Below are 17,718 nucleotides of genomic sequence, written 5' to 3'. Positions count from 1 at the left end.
CATCAGATCACACCCTCGTGTTCCAGTGAACACTGGCATGTGATAGGTATCAACACCCTGAGACATATTTTTGAGTTTTCAAAAACCAATATTTTTTCTATTATTTTATAAAATAACTCTGGATTTTGTTGGATATGCTATTGCTCTTGAAGTAGCCAAAGAGATTTTGTGGTAGAAATGTTTTCTTCCAGATCCTGTGTTGCTTTTAGGGCTGGTATGAAGATTGCCATTCATGATCTGTACAATAACATTTATCATTAGCTCCAAATCAGTTTTTGCTGATTTTCTGGTTCACCTATCAAGAAAATATTAGTGTCATCAGTGTAGGGGGCTTAATATAGTAGATGTTTTCCAAGAAGGATATAAGGCTCTCTATAAAATAAAAAATGTAAGCACAAATGAATAAAGGTGTTCAAAATTTGATGAATATTACCAGTTCTGTTATATTCAGTATCCAGCTCTGCAGAAACTGTCCTGAAAATTGCAATTGACACTGGGCCATGACCTGTTTATCCCAGGGTTGTTTTCAGCATTTTCCCTCAAATTTTTTATAGTATTTTATAGACTCAGGAACCTGTTAGTAGTTAGTTTGATTTGGGCTTACCTCTGTTTTCATTGAATTAATACCTAAAAAGGGTGAAGTTTCTGTACACACTTCAAACAGCAACCCATAAAGGAAATGGAAGGAAAATTCAAACAGTTTTATGCAGCTTATTATATCTGATAGTCCTTGGGAGAGGACTGAATAAATAACAGTAGACTGAATCAGTTTGTAAACTACATTCAAGAAACTTTAAAATGATGAAATAAATCTCATTCTCTCTGAGTTGATGGTTTGTTTTCCCTTTTTGCCCTTGCAGAGGATGCAAGTCATTTGCTAAGTACAGCAATAGAGTTTTTCTGCAGATTACTTTACCCAAAACAAACAGCCTTTGTTCTTACCTTTCAAGTCTGCAATCTGGAAGGGTAGGTGTGCATGACAGATTCTTGATAAATAAATACATAATAAAATGTGGCTAGACTTTCTTTTTCCACAATGTATTGTAATATCAAAAAGAGCTTGGCAGATACTTTACCTTTCCTGTGGCAGGTATGCACATAATTATTTCTCATCCTTGCAAATGTAAAAGCAAAAAGCAAAAACAAAAACAAAACCACTTTGTTTCTGGCTGGGTTAAAATTGAAGCTTGCCTTTTGGTGGTGACATGAAGAAAGAATTAATTTTGGTGATACGAATTCCATTTCCTAGCTATTCTACACATTTCATTCACTCAAATTCTGTAACTGTTTTGAAAATAAAATGCAGGGAGGCAGGATTTTTTTGAAGCTTCCATAGCTCTAATTACTTTTTTAGTGACCTTTTCCTCAAGAACTGTATCCCACTCTTCTTCTTACTTCTGTAATGGGGACTGTCACACACAGAAATAACCACATTTCTGTTTTCTTTAAAATTGTGCATAACTAAAATTTAAAAACTTATTTCAAGGACTGAATTAAAAACAGGAGAGGGTGAGATGGGAATTGCAAAGCCACTGGGTAAATTGGACTGGAAACTATTGGTGAGGAATTATCCATAAGAGAGGCAGGAGGACAGAAAGGAGAAATTATGATCAGGGAGGTGAAGTCAGAGAATGGAGGGGAAAAAATCCCAGCAGAGCCTCTACTGACACAAGGGCTGCATGAATGGGAAATCCTTAGTGAGCAGCAGCCTTGACCAGGGTTAAGAATCAGGTATAAACTAGCAGGAAAATTTTTTGTGATCTGTATGACTTACTGCACTATTAGTTCAATTCAGGTTACTTTACTTTTCTTTGTCCTTCATTTTAATTCCCCATTTTACTCCCAGTTGCTCTCTAACCAGATGCTTTTCTTTCTGATCTTGCTTTATCCCAACACTTTCACTGACTCAGCTAGAATCCCCTTGTCTGTACTATCTTGGTTTGGTTTTTAACTCTAAAAAAGCCTGGTGCCATTTTCTCCATTATTTCACTTTGTAATTTTGAGGGCCTTTTCTTTCTTTCTACTACAGAAATAATTAGTTTTCATCCAGTAATAGTGAGAATAATTTGACTTTGTATATATCAAAGTAGGACTATGATATAATAGAGGAATACAGAAAATGCTGTTAGCAAATATGAAAATCCAGAGTTTAAACTCTAAGTAGTTTTTTATTGTCAATGGTGAAACTCTTAACTTTTCATAAATTAAAGCTATCCTCTCTAATACAAGTGTCCTTTTCATAAGCAAATTAGTACTGATTTGCAGTTAATCTTTTAAATGGTTTGCTTTAGTTCAGAGACTTCATATTTTATGGCAAATTATTTTTCTAAGAGACCAAAGCTCCTTCATTAGCTTCCCAAAATATGAGGCAATTATTAATTAGATACATCTTTTTTTCCTTACCAATAAATAATCTAATGCACGTTTGGTTGCAGCAAAGTCTCAGCTATGCAGTAAAATCTTCTAGCCTTGATTTCAGAAATTAGTTTTCTGTACAGAAAAGCATTCCTGGGAACTGCTGAGCAATTGTGGCCTCTGCTGGAAGCCTTAAAATGGCTTCTGATAGATAGCAACCACTGGAAATCATCATTGCTGTTACTTTAGGCACTAATCTGCAGCGTGCTGGGCACTGTACAGATGGATTAAGAGATTGCACCTAGGCTGAGGAGTTTACAGGAGAAATAGTAGAGGAACAACATAAACATAAAGAGAAAATATAAATTAAATAAAAGAGGACATCAGTGGCAGTGACTCTTAAACTGCATGTGCTACATTTGAAATAGTGTAAGATACTGATGAGTATTCACCATGCTTATGGACAGGGTTATAAGTATCCTGATAAGCCAAATACTCCAAATTCTTAGTTTGAAACAATATTCCTTATCATTATTTCTAAATACGCAGTGAAACAGGGCTAAATTTTTGTTTAGGAAGAAATTCAGTATTAAGTTTCTGCTGGGAAAAAAATGACATTCACATATGTATGACAGAAGGAGGCTTTATTGGAAGTACAAAGAACTATATATTCATTGCAAAGAACTATATATCCATTGATCTGGGATTTCCTCAAGCCACCATTCACGATTCCAGCCCAGAGTAAACCCCAAGGTGCTCACAGCCCCAGTGCTTTAAGTGATGCAAGGCTGTGCATCAGCATGAAATGTGCAATAAAACACAAATTTCACTTGTGTTCTTGGAAAGAGACTTTCCATTTGACGATTTAGAGTGAAGAATGAACTGATTGTGGAGTTTTGAAAAATGCAAATGAATTTATGGCTTTTCTTAGAGTGGAGCATTTGCCATCCTGAGCATATGGTTCATAAAGGCTTCAGCAAGTGTTTGCTGTGGTTAAAAACAGGCTTGTGGGAATTCTAAAAAGCAGTGCAGTAAGATCAGAGCTCTTTGATGTCAGAAGGCCCTGAAGCCAAGGCTGCCTTGCTCTCCCTTTGCATCCCTGCTTTCTGTGATGATCTGTACAACATGACTGTCCTTTTAAAATATCTTTATATTGTGACTGTGTCAAAATAGAGGCATGTCCATAAGAACCTCTGAGCTCCAAGTGTCCTGTAATGAAAAATAGACCTGCATGAAACTTGTTGGGAAATAGGATTAGTTTCATACAGAGTAGCCCATTTACTGGATGGTCAAGCCTGATTGTCACACTTGAAGGAACCAGTTTGCCTTCCCAATTAAATCTTCAGGCATTCTCTGAATAAATGGGAAAACTTCCATTGCTTTTCGTCAAGTGATGAGTTTAGCCATAAACAGCTTAGGGTGTATAAACAGCTCTTGAAGAGAAGGGGAGGAGATGCAGGGCAGAGCTGAGATGGGATTTCTGCCTTGAGTAGGGAAAGAGCACTATGAACCCTCTGCCTGTTCCTTATCCTTCCAGCAAAGAAACTGGGGAGGGTGTTGTCATTTCTTAAAATTCCTGCAGAGCAAGAATATTCAGAGAAGACTTTAAAAACTATTTACTGAGGACAGAAACAAACTTGGGATGTTTCTGTTTTCCTCAAGAGAATAAGTCTTCAGGCAGTCCTTTTGAGGAACTTAAATATAACTGAAATATAAATCAAATACCAAAATAACAACATTCTTTATTTCCTATGGATTTTAACTTCTTATACATCCCTATTTATTTCAATATGTCTGTTTAATCCTTCTTGGCTTTTGCAGGGACCTTCAAGGTGCTTTTTTGTCCTAGCTTAGTTATCAGGCTTCAACAATATGCTTTGAATTATTACAGATCCTTTCGGTGCAGGTGGAGAGCTAATATAAATCAGGTGATGCAACTGTAAATCAAGAGGAATGTTAGATAGTATTCTTGGCTGTTTCTTTGCAGATTCTAGAGTATTATTTTGTTTTTAAAAGACTCTTACATATTCCTGGAGGGGGGAAGTAATATCCTTGAAGTCCGGGTGGAACAGCTGGAGCAGAATTCAGAGGAAAATAAAATACTTTTTCTTTGCTTTTTCTTTGCTTTTAAACCAAGGAAAGTGTTTCATGTCTTAGTGTCTTACTGGGATGAAGACAAGGAATTTTATACCTTTTGAGATTGCAATGAAGAACCAGCAAGAAATAAAAAAACAGCATAGCAAAAAGAACAATGTCATTTCAAAGCACATGTTAAGGTAAAATACTGATCCTTTTGAAATTACATCAGCATTCTGCTAGGGAATGAATAGAGAGGATATCAGTCCTCATTTCCTCACTGCCAAACAGACAAGTAGAACAAGATTGGCCCAGTATGATGAGATACCTAAAATGGAAAACTAATCATGTCATTGGAATTAGCAGGGATAAAAAAAAAGATTCTAACTCAGTCTGTGGAGGAGCTCCTCTGTCAGTGAGCCTGATGTGGCTCCATGCCCACCCAGAGACCATTTAACAGATGTGCCTGAATTTGAGGGAATCTGACTCAAAGATCATAGACAGAGGATATTCCTGGAGATTTCAAGGCAGGACAGAACCTATATTTTATCTAGACTGTGAATAACTAAAATGCTTGAAAATATGGGGAAAATATTCTGATAAGTATAGGGTGCAGAGTCCAGAAGGGGTCATAGGCTAGATTTTGCCACAAACTGTAAAAATAAGCTTGCAACTGGAAATTTGATTATTCTCCAAAGATGCACTCTCTAATTGTGAACAGCTGTACTCATTTCAATCTGAGAAACTACAAAGTCTGTATAAAGTCTTTGTGAGGACCTAAATATTCAAAGTATATATTACCTAAATATTCAAAGTATATGTTGTGCACTATGGTAACATTTTGAAATGGTGGGAGTGAAATATTCATAATTGAGAAAGCTTTGCCTAATAAGAGAACAAGACAAATTCTGTCAATAACACAACTGGTATTTAAATCCTAAGCAGGTGAGAATGCAAGGTGGAAGGAAATGCATTTCTCAGCTTGTGGGTGCCTTGCTCGAGTGTTGCAAGCAAGTACAGCCTTACCTAGGTAATATTTTATACATGAAACTGCTGTCCCCAGTTCCTGTAGCCTCTTGATTACATTAGTATTCCAAGTCCTCTGCACTTCCTTTGTGGGGAAGTGCTAACTCTGGCAACTGCAGCTTCCCAGCTCTAGCACTAATGAAAAGAGAATGCAAGTGAAAAACCTTTCGTTTGTTGTGTTTCTGCTGCTGAAGAGCCAGCAGAGGGAGCTTAAGTAACAAACCGTCTTCCCAGGGCTTATTAATAATGCAAAGGTACATAAACAAATAAGCAAAAGTCTGCCATGATAGCCTATTCCCTGTAGGAAATGGGAGGAAAAAGAAAATCTGTAGCTCTTGAATGGAAAATGGTAAAATCAGTAGGGAAAGGAAATTTTCCTAGTAAACAAGAATGCGCTAAAATTAACATTAAAAAATTAGTGGTTTAAAATCTATAAATCTCTGTCAGATTTACAGAGAATAAATGGTATTGCTGTGTTCTTAAACTTTTATCTATACCCAAGAAATTTATTGTTAGTCTTGTTTACTTTTGCTTTTTAATGTATGCTCAGAGTTTTAAAAAGGAAAGTCTTGACTTTTTCCTTTACACACCACTGTCTTACAGGGGCTGTGACTTTAGGAAAAATAGTTGGGATATATTTGCGCTGCACTTTCTAACACAGTAGAATAACGTCCAAGAAATTCCTAAGTCCTTTTATCTCTACCTGTCTCAGCAGGACAATCAGGTTGGTAGAAAATAAGCAATAAAGAAACAGGAAAAGAATGTACATCTCCTCTTCAAGGAGCTACATAACCTCACTTGGGTTCTTCAGCTCAGACAAGCTCCAGGATCACTTGACAGAGCAGTGAGAGGGAACTCTGGTTCCTGCTCAGCTGAGGAGCCTGGGGCACTTTGTTAGAATGTCATCAGCACCTCATTTCAAGTGTATAAATTTTGCCTATGCCGGCATCTTGGAGGAACATAATTTTAGGAAACTATATCGAGGTCTGGAAAAGACATGAAGAACAATCACAAGTGTTTTTCAGGTGGTTTTTCTTTCCTTGTTTTGAAATATGTATATATTTGTGCTCAGTGTTTATGGCACTATTAGTTATAGAAGGGTTGGGGTTTTAAGGAAATTTTATCAAAGATTTCATAAGAACTGGTGGCTAGAAAGATTGGTTAGTATTGAATAAGAGTTTTCTAATACCAACTTTGCTGTTAGAGCCCAGTATTGATTGTGTAGCTTGTGGCAGAGCTGTCCTCAGGGCACATTGTAAAATGATATCCTCTCACTTGGTTTCTTTCACTTGAGGCATATTGGAGAACAGCTGCTGAAACAAGTGTCAGTGATCTATAGACTTCTGAATGTACAGTTGATTTCCAGCTACACACACATTTATTTCACGTTGCCACTTCTAAGTGCCAGGTTTGGGGGTGCTCTCCTTGAAAATGCTAGACTTTCAAGTTATGCACACTGTTCTGATTTGCTTTGCATCTCCATAAATAAAACTGGTTTATGGCTTTGACAACAGGAAAGCAGAGCCCTCAATAAAAAATTTCTGAGTTCCTTTCTTCTTCTTGTGGGTCAATACAGCACTTGGCTGCCTGCCTCTTTGCAGCCAAGCAATCAATCCCCTTCAGAAAAGACCTAGACCAATTTCACACTTGCTGTGTACTTCATAATTGCCCCAGTTCATTCCAGTGTCAAAATTATTTATTTTGTCATGATGATAATCTCTTTCCAGTAGTCCTAAAGTGTCACCTTGTGGCTTGTGCTGGTTATGATTTTATATCTTCAAGAGAAAACATCCCTAAGCATCAAATACAGAAAATCTGTAAGTTCCTCTCCAGTTATTTGTAAAATTAATGTGGAGAGTCAAGATTATTTTGTTTTAACTGAGATTGCATTATTGGGGTTTACTTTTGAAATAACTGGTGATAGGTAAGAGCAAAAAATTACTAAGTAGTTCATAATCTATTTAGAAGCTACTGGTTGATTTTTCTGTGGTTAAATGCAGTCTTTGGGATGTGTGAAAAAACAAAATGTAACAAATCATGAGATCTTTAAAATGCTGACTGCTGAGTAATAAACCAAATTTTCACACTACAATGAAACAAACAGAAATGTTTATTTTTGTTTATTTTCCTGTCAGCTTTCTCCCCAAGCCTGGCCAGGGCTCAAGGAGGATCTAGGGGAGGATCTTTGATCCTGTACTCCCTAATTAGGCCAGATGTAGCCTTATGCTGTTTCTAGATACAGAAAGGTGAACATGTTTTGCCAATAAGTAAGCACATATAACGATACTTTGTAAATGAGCAACTATATTTAACATTTATTTGGAAAGTTCATCTAGGGGTCAGCTTTGGCTTGGGCCTGTTCAGGCCTTGGTACTTCACTGACCCAGAGCACACAGGATCTAAATTCATTTGCACAAAGGGCAGTGGAATTAATGCATAGACAAGATGAGAGTTGCTAATGAAACATATTCCTGTTGTTTCGAGCTCCTTTGTGTGTAATATTTTATACTGCATAACATGTCTTTAAAATAGATTTTTGAGTTATAAGTTGTGAATGAGCTAGCACAGATACCCACTTTAGTGATAACTTCCAATGCTTCTCAAGTACTGCTAAGGTAAATTAGATATTGATTCCTCTAAAATGGAAGATTTTTCTCATTGCTGAATTCTGAACTCTACATATTAAATAAGAATTTGATAGCTGATGCTAAAACTTATTGTTCTGTTTCATATATCCAGAGTCCAAAACTGAAAGATGCCACTGCACAAATGCTCAGTTTAAAAACACAAAACAAAAACAACAACAGCAAATGGTTTTCCCAGTCAGCTCTGCTCTGCTGGAGCCATGAGTGATGACTGAAGTGTTTCCTTTTTGCCAAATCATTTTCTTGGGGTGTCAGGTTATTTGTGCCACAAGCAGTAAATTGATGACAGCTGTGAGTGGCACTGTCTGTGTTCATACACACACAGGTGACTCCTCACTGGCTGAAATATGTAGCAAAAAAAAATTCATTTTCTTCATCCATTAGTATTTATTTAACTTAGCTTTAACATCAAAGTTATAAACCCTGTGTCAGAATATGTGATGAGATTCTGCTGAAAGTCATTAGCAATGGTATAACAATACTAAAATTATTTATGTCGAGCAACATAAAGTTAAATGAGCTAGACCTTGGGTTCAAAGAGAAGATGAGTTTTTATGTAAATTAAACCAGATTTTTACTAGCCACTAATCAAGTGTTTACCTGTTTCCATTAAAACTACATTGAGTTTAATCAGCATGCCTTTTAATGCATGCATTTCTCCCCAAACAAGGAACATATTTGTCATGAATATTTAAATTGGATTTTAAGTCCATGAAATTTTAATATAAATAAAAAGTGAGGTGGTTTTCTCAGGGTTGAAAGTCAGCATCCTCAGATCCTATTCAAAAGTTGTAAACAAATTTTCAAATTAATGGTCTCCAAAGACATCTTCTTAGCATTTGGGATTAAATGTCTTTAATTGCAAAAAGATTAAATGCAACTACAGTTAATGGAATGCTATCTTACATAAATATAAAGGTTTTGTTTCTTGTAACTAAAGAGAACTATTACTGAATAATTCAGAAATTATTCTGAGTATTTTAAATATAAAACATATAGATATGTGTTATAGATAAAGATATATTATAAAACATAAAGCATATAGATATATGTGGTAGTGTGTTGTTAAGTTTCTTGTGGTATTCCCCCAATTTATGTATTGTTCTCCCCTATTATGTGTAAAATGGTTTCGTTCTCCCAGTTTTTCCCGCCACTGCTAGCCTGTCAGCTAAGTTGCTATAGCAACTGCTATTCATAGTTGCCGATATATAATTGCTTCTCCCCTGGTTTCCCTTATAAGTGAAAGTTGTTTCCTCCCTGTCCAGTCAATCACTCCCTTCCTCCTCCCAGGTTTCGAGAACCTTCTCCTCTCTAGAGATGGTGGTTGGCTGGGGTCCCAGGACACCTCCTTTACCTTTTGATTATTGGTCTCCATGGAGTGTCAGTTCTGTGAAGTTCATCCCCTCACCTTTCCTGATTGGCTCTGTCTGTACCCACCCCCTTGCTTTATAATCCTGTTTTCACCCCCTTTGAAAAAAACTTTTTCCCGGATGGTTTCCCGGTGTTTTGAATGCGGCATCACCGTCAATAAACCGATGTTTAACCCCCGGGAAATGGTCAGTTCCGTTCCTCTCCTATACCAGCGAGGTACGCCAGTCCGCAGCCAGCACAGCCCGAGGCCATCAGACGCCGGAAGGGTGCTGGCCAGGAATTGCAGAGGGGCGTCGGCCTTTCGCCCTCAGCTAGTCGGATTCTGAACTTCGGGCCACATACGTTCATCTCTGCAGATATAACTGCACCTTATTCAAATCTCTGTGGAAAAAAGGTCTGTGGATGTTGATTTCTATGAATATATATTGTATGTACACAAACAGAAGTGAAGCATTTCATGTAAATGTAAAGTAAATGTAAAGAGAAACCAGAATACAAGGAAGCAGGGAGTTGACAAGTGATGAACAAGTAAATAATTTTATGTTCTCTAGCAATTTAGAGCACAAACTCCCAATTTGTCCTGCCTTTTCGCAGGAAGTGAGACAGACCACCAACAGCTCAGCTTCCTGTCAGGAGCTGATGCTTGATGATGTTTGAACTCAAGCCCTTAATAAAACCCTAGTTCTGTTGATTTGACACTCATCATGGACTGGAATAAAGGCAGACACCTCTTTTATTCCAAAAACAGAGGGGTTTTTGACCTTCAGGGTTTATGTGAGATCAGGCAGCAGCAGTGGAGCTGTGCTGGAGGCGCAGCATTGCTCATGATGCTCTTTGAACAAGCCCACGTGAGACAGGCTGTCAGCAGGCTGGGTATCACTGCCCGTCACTGTCACGGGGCTTTGGCAGGGCTCTGCTCACTGAGCCAGCCCAGTGGTGCTGGAAGATGAAGGGCTGGATATGAATGATGTAAATGTTCATGAATGGATGCACTGCGCTGTGATACTGGCTGTCACTCAGGCTCACAGAGTGCAGAGAATGTTATTCCGTGCTGGAGGAGCTGGGTCTCAGCAGTTTGAGGGGATTTCTGTTGTACAGAATGAATCCTAACAGACAAGATGAACTGCAGAGACATTTCCTGAGGAGAAAGTAGCAAACATGGGCAGGGATAAATGTTGACAGGGGTGGTTCACACTACATGCAAGTGAAAGCCATGAAATTGAAGGCAGAATTCCCCGAGGCTTTATTGTAACCAGAGTTTCTCTCTTGATTCCTAACCTGGACATTTGTTACTTCCAAGTACTAAGAGCTGCTCCCCCCTGCCTTGCCTTTCAGCAGTTTTGGTTTGGTAAACAGCCTTGACATTGTTTGTTAAACTGACTTCAAGTGTTTTTTGATCAAGACTTGGCTTAACAAGGTGTAGAATGTAGCCCCCTTTCTGTTGAAATGTTAGCTTTATAAGATATGTAATAATTGCCTTTATTCAATAATTATATTACCTCACTTTTTGATAGGTAATTTCTCTCAAAAATAATTTTACCTATGAGTCATCATTGGCCAAAACTGAACAGATTTCCTCCACTGGCAAGAATGATGGTGTAAGAATCAGACAGGAATGGCAATGGAGAGGTAGGAATGTTCTTGTATTCTGACTCTTGAATACAATCACTCTCCAGGTTTTGACTCGTGTGTCTCCCACAAAAAGAAACAATAAACTTAGGTTCATTGCTTTTTACTTTAACAAGTAGTTCCCAAAATACTTAGCACATATTTAAGAAACAGAATCTCAGGTTTTGTTTCTCAATTTTTATTTTTGCTTTTTAAAACAAACGAGAAACTACTGTGAAAAATACCCCTTGTGTGTCAGAGAGTTAAAAGGCAAGTTAAAAGGCAGAAAATAGATTCAAAACTATTTTTAATCTTGAGAAAAGGAGCATTAAATTGGTTTTGTGAACGTTCCTTCCCCATCCCAGTGATGGTAGTTTGGCTTTTCCCGGTGACTCCCTCGCTGGAGTTGTGAGGTGAGATTGAGGTGCCTAATGCAGGCACAACTTGCCATCTCGTGGCATGTTTGCGCACTACCGCGGTTTAAATTCTTACAATCGATTAAGGATTTTTACATCCAAGAAAGTGGAGATCAGCGAATGTAGGCCCCCATAAAGCACCTAGCCTCTCATGAGATAGCTAAAAACCTAAGGGGGGCAGGTACCCACTGTCGATTTATCAATCACGGCGTCTTTAATTGGCCTTGAGTGATGCACGGACGAGCCTGGAGGATCCCCCCAGCTCAGCGGCCCCGCGTGGGGAACGGACACACGACTAACGGACACATGGGCCAACGGACACACGGACTAACTGACAGACGGATCAACGGACACACGGACCAACGGACACTCGGACTAACGGGCACTCGGACCAACGGACGCATGGACTAACGGACAAACGAACCAACGGGCACTCGGAATAACGGGCAGACGGACCAACGGACATCCGGACTAACGGACACACAGTCTCGGCGCTCCGGCGGCCTCCCTGCCCCGCTCCCACTGTTTCTCTCGCCCCCCTCCTCCCGTCCCTCTGCCAGGGTCCCCGTCCCTCCCGGCCCCGGTGCCGCCTCCGCTCGGCTCCGCCCGTTCCGGCGGCAGCGCTGCCGGGCGGGCACCGGTGGAGCTGATGCCGTCCGGAGCTGTCCCACGTCTGTCTCCGCCTGGCTCGCCGTGGCTCCAGGAGGGACACTCGCTCTGCGGGCCCTGGAGCTGGGCCGGCCCTGACAGACGCGTCTGGCCCGCGGGGAAGGCGGAGGAGGCCCTGCAGGAGCAGTACGGGTGGGTTCCCTACTGGGGAGCGGCGGCTGCGATAGCACCTGCTCCGGGATCCCCGGTGAGAGCAGGGACGGAGGGAGGAGGAGGGCAGAGGAGGACGGGACGGGCAGCGAGCTCACACCGATGCCTCTCTTGGCTCGCAGGTGCCACCAGATGTGTATCCCGGGATCGCATCTTCTGCCCACAGCCTGCAGCACCCACCCTGTGCCGGGATGGGCCCGGGCTGCTGGAGCCAGCACCACAGGAACACCCGTGGAGCCAGGAAAGCCCGGACGGCACAGAATGGCACAAAGGACGCTTTGGATTGCAGGGACGAGCGGCCTGAGCTCCTCCCCTGCCCTGTTTTGACTCGCCCTTGATTCAAGTTTTTGGCCGAAGTGGGAGGGGATAAAGGCAAAGGGTTTTCTCGGCCACTGGCCGTGCTTTTCCCTTGCATGGAACAGTTGGGACTGCCCCAAGCCCCTTGTGCCCTCCTCCAGCACCAGGGGCATTTTTCACCACCCAGAGTTTGTAAACAAGAAACAGATGCACTCGAGAAGGCATCATGGGCCTCCTTCCAGCCCGGCTCTGCAGATGCTGAGGCTGCTCCAGGCTCTGCCAGGGCTCAGCTCTGGGCATGGCTGGGCCCACTCTCCCCTCCCATTGTTCAGGTCAGACGAATTGCAGGGTGATAAGGAAGAGACTTCAAGGGAATTGAGGTTTAACAGAGTTTTTATTCAAAAAACACGAGGGTAAAAACTTTGCTTTGACAGGCAAGGAGTGCAGTGCAGACAAACTCCAGACAAAGGGTCCAAAGTAAAGTGGAGAACAGCAAACAAAAGAGAGAGCAACAGAGTACAACAACAGTATGAAAGAGTACTAGAAGAGAAAGAGCAGAAGTGCAAGGATACTTATGGGGAGTTCATTTAAAAGGCTATCTCTTCTCCGGGGCATAAAAACAACACAGAAACAAAGCTCTGAGCATGAAGCCATTTCTGTTCTCACCATCTCTTTCAAAGGACCATCATGTCCAAGCCATGAGCAGCACAAGCAGGAGCCCTCACCTCACAGCTGACAGCTGCCATCCCTCCTTCAGCCAGATGTGTCTGTCTAACAACATCCTGTGAAGTTCCTCCATCCATGGACTCCATCACCAACCAGAGATCTTCATCAACAGGTAGCTGAAAGAAGAAGACAATGGCATGGAGAAGAACGTGCACAGCTAAATTACCTTATGGAAAAGACTGCAGGGGAGTTTTGCTTCCAGGTCACTTGTAAATGAACACAGAGTAAAATGGAGAGACATTCCTGTAGCTACACTGTCCTTGAAATCTGCACAGTCGAAAGGAGAAGGAGATGTGAAAAAGGAGATGCCTTTCATGGCAAACACATGAAAAATGTGCTTAGGAACACCCTAAGATCAGTCTGGAACCCACAACACTTGGTGAACCAGCTGGTTCACCACCTTAACTCAGCAATTCCATCAGTAACTCCTCAACTCTCAGAGTAATCCATGGGAGGGGACCACTTAGCACAAAAGTGGTCAATTGTCAGGAAAACCTTGCTTAAAGAACTTTCAGAAATGGGCAAGACAATTGAAAAATGGGCAAAATACAAGAATCTCATCTTCCTAGCATCTACAACAAAGGAAAAGAGTAGGGGAGAAGGTAGGCTGGGGCCAGGGCTGAGAGAGCAAGGCAACAGCAGCAGGCCCCAGCAGGAGCAGCCCAGCCATGATACAGTTAGGTTTATAGTTTTCATACACCCCAGCCTCTCCCAAAGTCTGCCCATGGACAGGAGACCATTGGTCTGGTCTAGACTTTCTTGGCCACCCATTGTGGAGACCATCACCATGCATTTAGTTGATGCATTAACATTTTTAGAGATTAAGACCACGCCAGCATGTCCTGCTCTGAAAGGTATCACTGCCAAGAAGTCACTGACTTGAACTTACCCTTGGCCAGCTGGCTCAGCTTCAGTGTGTTTCTTGGCAGGTTCCCCCAGGCTCACAGTGTTCCCTGAAAAAAACAACAGGAAAGGTGGTCACTCCAAGATGGAGACCCCACCCTGCAGGAGAGCCAAAATGCAGCTCCATGCTCTGGGTGGGCAGGAGCAATAAAGGACTCTGACATTCAGCTGCAGAGGAACACTGAGCACAGCTGATGCTCAGACACACACACACCTCACACCCTGCTCTGGCAGACAGGACAGGGAGCAGATGTGCTCAGCTGCATGAAGCACCTCTCTCCTCTCCTCTCTCCTCTGGCTGTGAGGCTGTGCTGCTGTCAGAATGCTCAGCCCATGATGCCTCAACAGAGAGAGGGTCACTGTTCTCTTCACAGACTTAAGGGAGGTTCACTGTCCTCTTCCCAAAAAGGTGGTGCTTCACCATCCTCTTTCCAAACAGGGGGATGTTCATTGTGCTCTTCCCACACAGGGAGGTATTGTCCTTCCCCTTCCCCCATGGTGTGATGTTCACTGTGCTCTTCCCACGCCAATGGATGTCCCCTGTCCTGGTCCCACGCCTCTGGCTGTCTGCCCTCCTCTTCCCACACTGTGAGATCTTTGTTCTCCTTCTTCCTGCAATGAGGATGTTCCCACTCGTCATCCTACACTGCAAGACATTCCCCATCCTCAATCCACACTGCTGGAGCTTTGCTGTCATCTTCCAAAATGGTGGCAAATTCAACACCATCTTCAAGAACCGTGGAAAGTTCACCCCCACCTCAGAGAACAGAGGGAAGCTCACTTTGTTCCTCCTCCCCAGCCTTCTTGTATTTCTGCTCTTCAGCCTTCTCTCTGGAGACAGACAGAGCTAGAGGAGCCCCTGATGCAGCTTCTGTGCTTTGTGGACAGACAGCAGGGTGAGGGACAGAAAGTTGTATCACATTTATGGCCTTATTTATCCTCAGCAGCACAAAGGAGAAATAGCATTCTGGGATGTTCAAACTAACAGTGGGCTAAAGTAGACATTGCCACTTATGCTTGTGAATTAGGTACTCCACCATGGCTAAAAGCAGCACGCAAATCTTCTGTTTGCAAAATCCTCCCTGTAGCTGTTCAAAAGCTCTTCAACAAAAAAGGAGAAAACAGCCAGGGATCCCTCAGCTTCTGCTGCTGCAAAGGCACTGACAGGAACTTTCAGTCAGCCCACCAGGCTGGCAATCGGCTGCAACACAAAGGTTCCTATCCACTCACCAAAGGAGGAGCTTCTCCGTAGCCACGCCTGAGGTGCTCTGCAATGCGAGAGGGAAAATTAACCAGATGCTATCAGGAAAATAAGCTGTTAGTGCTGGAAAATCCCACGCAACAAGGCAGCCCCGAGAGAGCGTTCAGCTTTCACAATATCACTCCAGGAGTCCTTTCAATGAAACGCCGCTGCCTGCACGGAGAGCCCCCCCAAACACGGAGCCTCCCCGCTGTCCCCCAGTGCCCTTAGCCAGCGGGATCCCCGCTCCTCACCCACAGCGGCCGCTCCCGTGTCACCCCTCGCCTGCGCCCCCAGCCCTGCCCCGCCACCGCGGGGATCCCCCCGCTGCATCCCCGCTCCCGGGCCCCGCACCCGCCACCGCCCGGCCCCGGCGGCCGCCACAGCGGCTCCAAGCCCCCCGCCCTGGCCCCGCTGGGCGCCCGCAGCCCCGGCCCGGCGCTGCCGGGGCCCCCTCACCTGCTTGCGTGGTGTCGCTCAGGTCGCAGCCGCTGCCGGGGAAGTCGCGCAGCTTCCTCCCGCTCAGGCACAGGATGCCCGAGCTGCCCGCCTCCTCCAGGGCCCGCTCCAGGCTGCGCACCGTGTGCGACTGCGGCAGAGCTGCCGCGCCCCAGTGCGGCCCCGACGAGAAGGAGAGAGTCAGGTGCGCGGGGATGCCGAGCCCCGCCGCTCCGCTCCCGGCCGCGCTGCCGCTCCCGCTGCCGTTGTTGCCGCCGCCGCCCCCCTGCCCGGCCGCCATCTTGACCGGCCCCTCCACAACAACGGCCGCGGCCGCTGCGCAGGCGCTGCGGGGCCCGCAGGGGGCGCCGCGGGACGGGGCGGGGCCTCGCGGCGCTCCTCGGCAGCGCCAACCAATCCGCGGCGGCGGCGGCGGTGTGGGGCGGGGCTTGGTGAGGGGGCGGGCGCCTGTGTGCCCGAGGGCTGGTGTGCCGCTAGGGGGCGTTGCCGGGGCTGAGGGAGCGGATCGGGATCCTCTTGACAAGGGAGGCATCCCGGGAGCGGGGGCAGCACGGGAGCCCGGTGCTTCATATTTCTCTTCCAAAAAATGGCTCTAGAGCTGTGATTAGGAAATGCTAAAGAAAGCCGCATAGACCCATATTTTAAGACAATCGTCATCTGTTTGATGAGCAGAATCTGCTTTTAAGCCTTGAACCTCAGGAAGATCCTTGAATTCTGGAATTGGTTTGGGTTGGGTTTTGTTTATTTTTGCATGCATATGTCATGCCTAATTGGGGGATCTAAGGGAAATTCCCTCTCCAGGGGCTATGGAAGAGACTGGCCTTCAGCCAGCAGCATCACTGACAGACAGCTGAGCCATTATTGATCACTGAGGGCCAGAGCTGAAATCCGATGTGGCTGATGGTGTCTGGGTGACATTCAGCACAACCACTGAGCCAGGATCGGTGAGCAGGTCCCGAACAGTGCAGGGTTCAGTGCAGAGCTCTGTGGGTTTGGGGATCTCCCTGTCCTGGCACACAGATTGCCCTTCCAGCCAAGAGACTCTTGTGCAAAATGCAGCTGTTGGGGGGGGTCCCATTGTCACCTGCAACAGGGTGGCTGTCTGCCTTGCCTCAGCTCCTCAGCTCTGCCTCCTCACGGGGGGCTGTGGCATTTCAGATGAATACCTGCCAATCAGTCTGGCTGGGCCACAGCTTCTGCTCCTGCCCTGAAAACACCAATCATTGCCTGGATTCCCAACAAGAAAATCAGGCCAGCCTGTATAAACACTGCTGAGTGCTGCCCTTGGTTGAGGTTCCAGCCAGAGGGGGTGGAGGGTGAATAAACCCAGACTGGTGTTGGGCCAAGTGTGTAGGATGATTTTGTCTGCAGACATGGAGCAGGAGGCACAGTGGCTCTGCAGCTGGTGAGAGGCCCTTTAGAATTACAGATAAATAGAAAGCAAAAAGCAATACTTGAAAAATCCTTCACCAGGTGCTGTGGAATGCAACGATACAAGTGGCTAAAGACCCAGGTCAATGGCACTGTGGTTTCAGTGCAGTGACCAAGCAGGGCCACACACCTGTGATGGTGTCCCCCCTGCCCTGGGATGCACTGTGGGGACTCTCTTCTAACCCTGAGCAGTTGCTTCTTCATTTTTAAACTTCTCAGTCACCATGGGAGATGTTACTCTGGAGGTGGTGTTGCCTGGCTGACAGAGAGCAGAAGATTTCCAGGTCACAGAGCTGCCCTGGTCACTGAGCTGCCCTGGCCTGTGTGCAGCCATCCTGGCTGGGAG

General features: G+C 44.2%; 1 protein-coding gene across 1 annotated transcript; it reads right to left on the bottom strand.

Moving 5' to 3' along the window:
- Nucleotides 1–12,988: 12,988 nt before the first annotated feature.
- LOC135447955 (leucine-rich repeat and calponin homology domain-containing protein 2-like) lies at nt 12,989–16,231 on the bottom strand. Its single transcript, XM_064713237.1, has 4 exons — nt 15,942–16,231; nt 15,473–15,510; nt 14,229–14,292; nt 12,989–13,455 (listed from the first exon to the last, which is right to left on the bottom strand). Exons 1-3 carry the CDS (start codon nt 16,219–16,221, stop codon nt 14,281–14,283), a joined length of 330 nt encoding a protein of 109 aa, XP_064569307.1. The 5' UTR covers nt 16,222–16,231; the 3' UTR covers nt 12,989–13,455; nt 14,229–14,280.
- Nucleotides 16,232–17,718: the final 1,487 nt, after the last annotated feature.

This window comes from Zonotrichia leucophrys, chromosome 4A (genome assembly GCF_028769735.1).
Source record: "Zonotrichia leucophrys gambelii isolate GWCS_2022_RI chromosome 4A, RI_Zleu_2.0, whole genome shotgun sequence".
Classification (NCBI taxonomy): Eukaryota; Metazoa; Chordata; class Aves; order Passeriformes; family Passerellidae; genus Zonotrichia; species Zonotrichia leucophrys.
This window is presented reverse-complemented; position numbering and strand designations above follow the sequence as displayed.

What these genes read in the sequence shown, in the direction of transcription:
- LOC135447955 (XM_064713237.1), bottom strand. Translation starts at nt 16,221, where the DNA reads ATGGCGGCCGGGCAGGGGGGCGGCGGCGGCAACAACGGCAGCGGGAGC. An exon ending in GAGCGACACCACGCAAGCAG is followed by an intron (nt 15,511 to 15,941) that starts GTGAGGGGGCCC and finishes CTCGCATTGCAG; the next exon opens with AGCACCTCAGGCGTGGCTAC.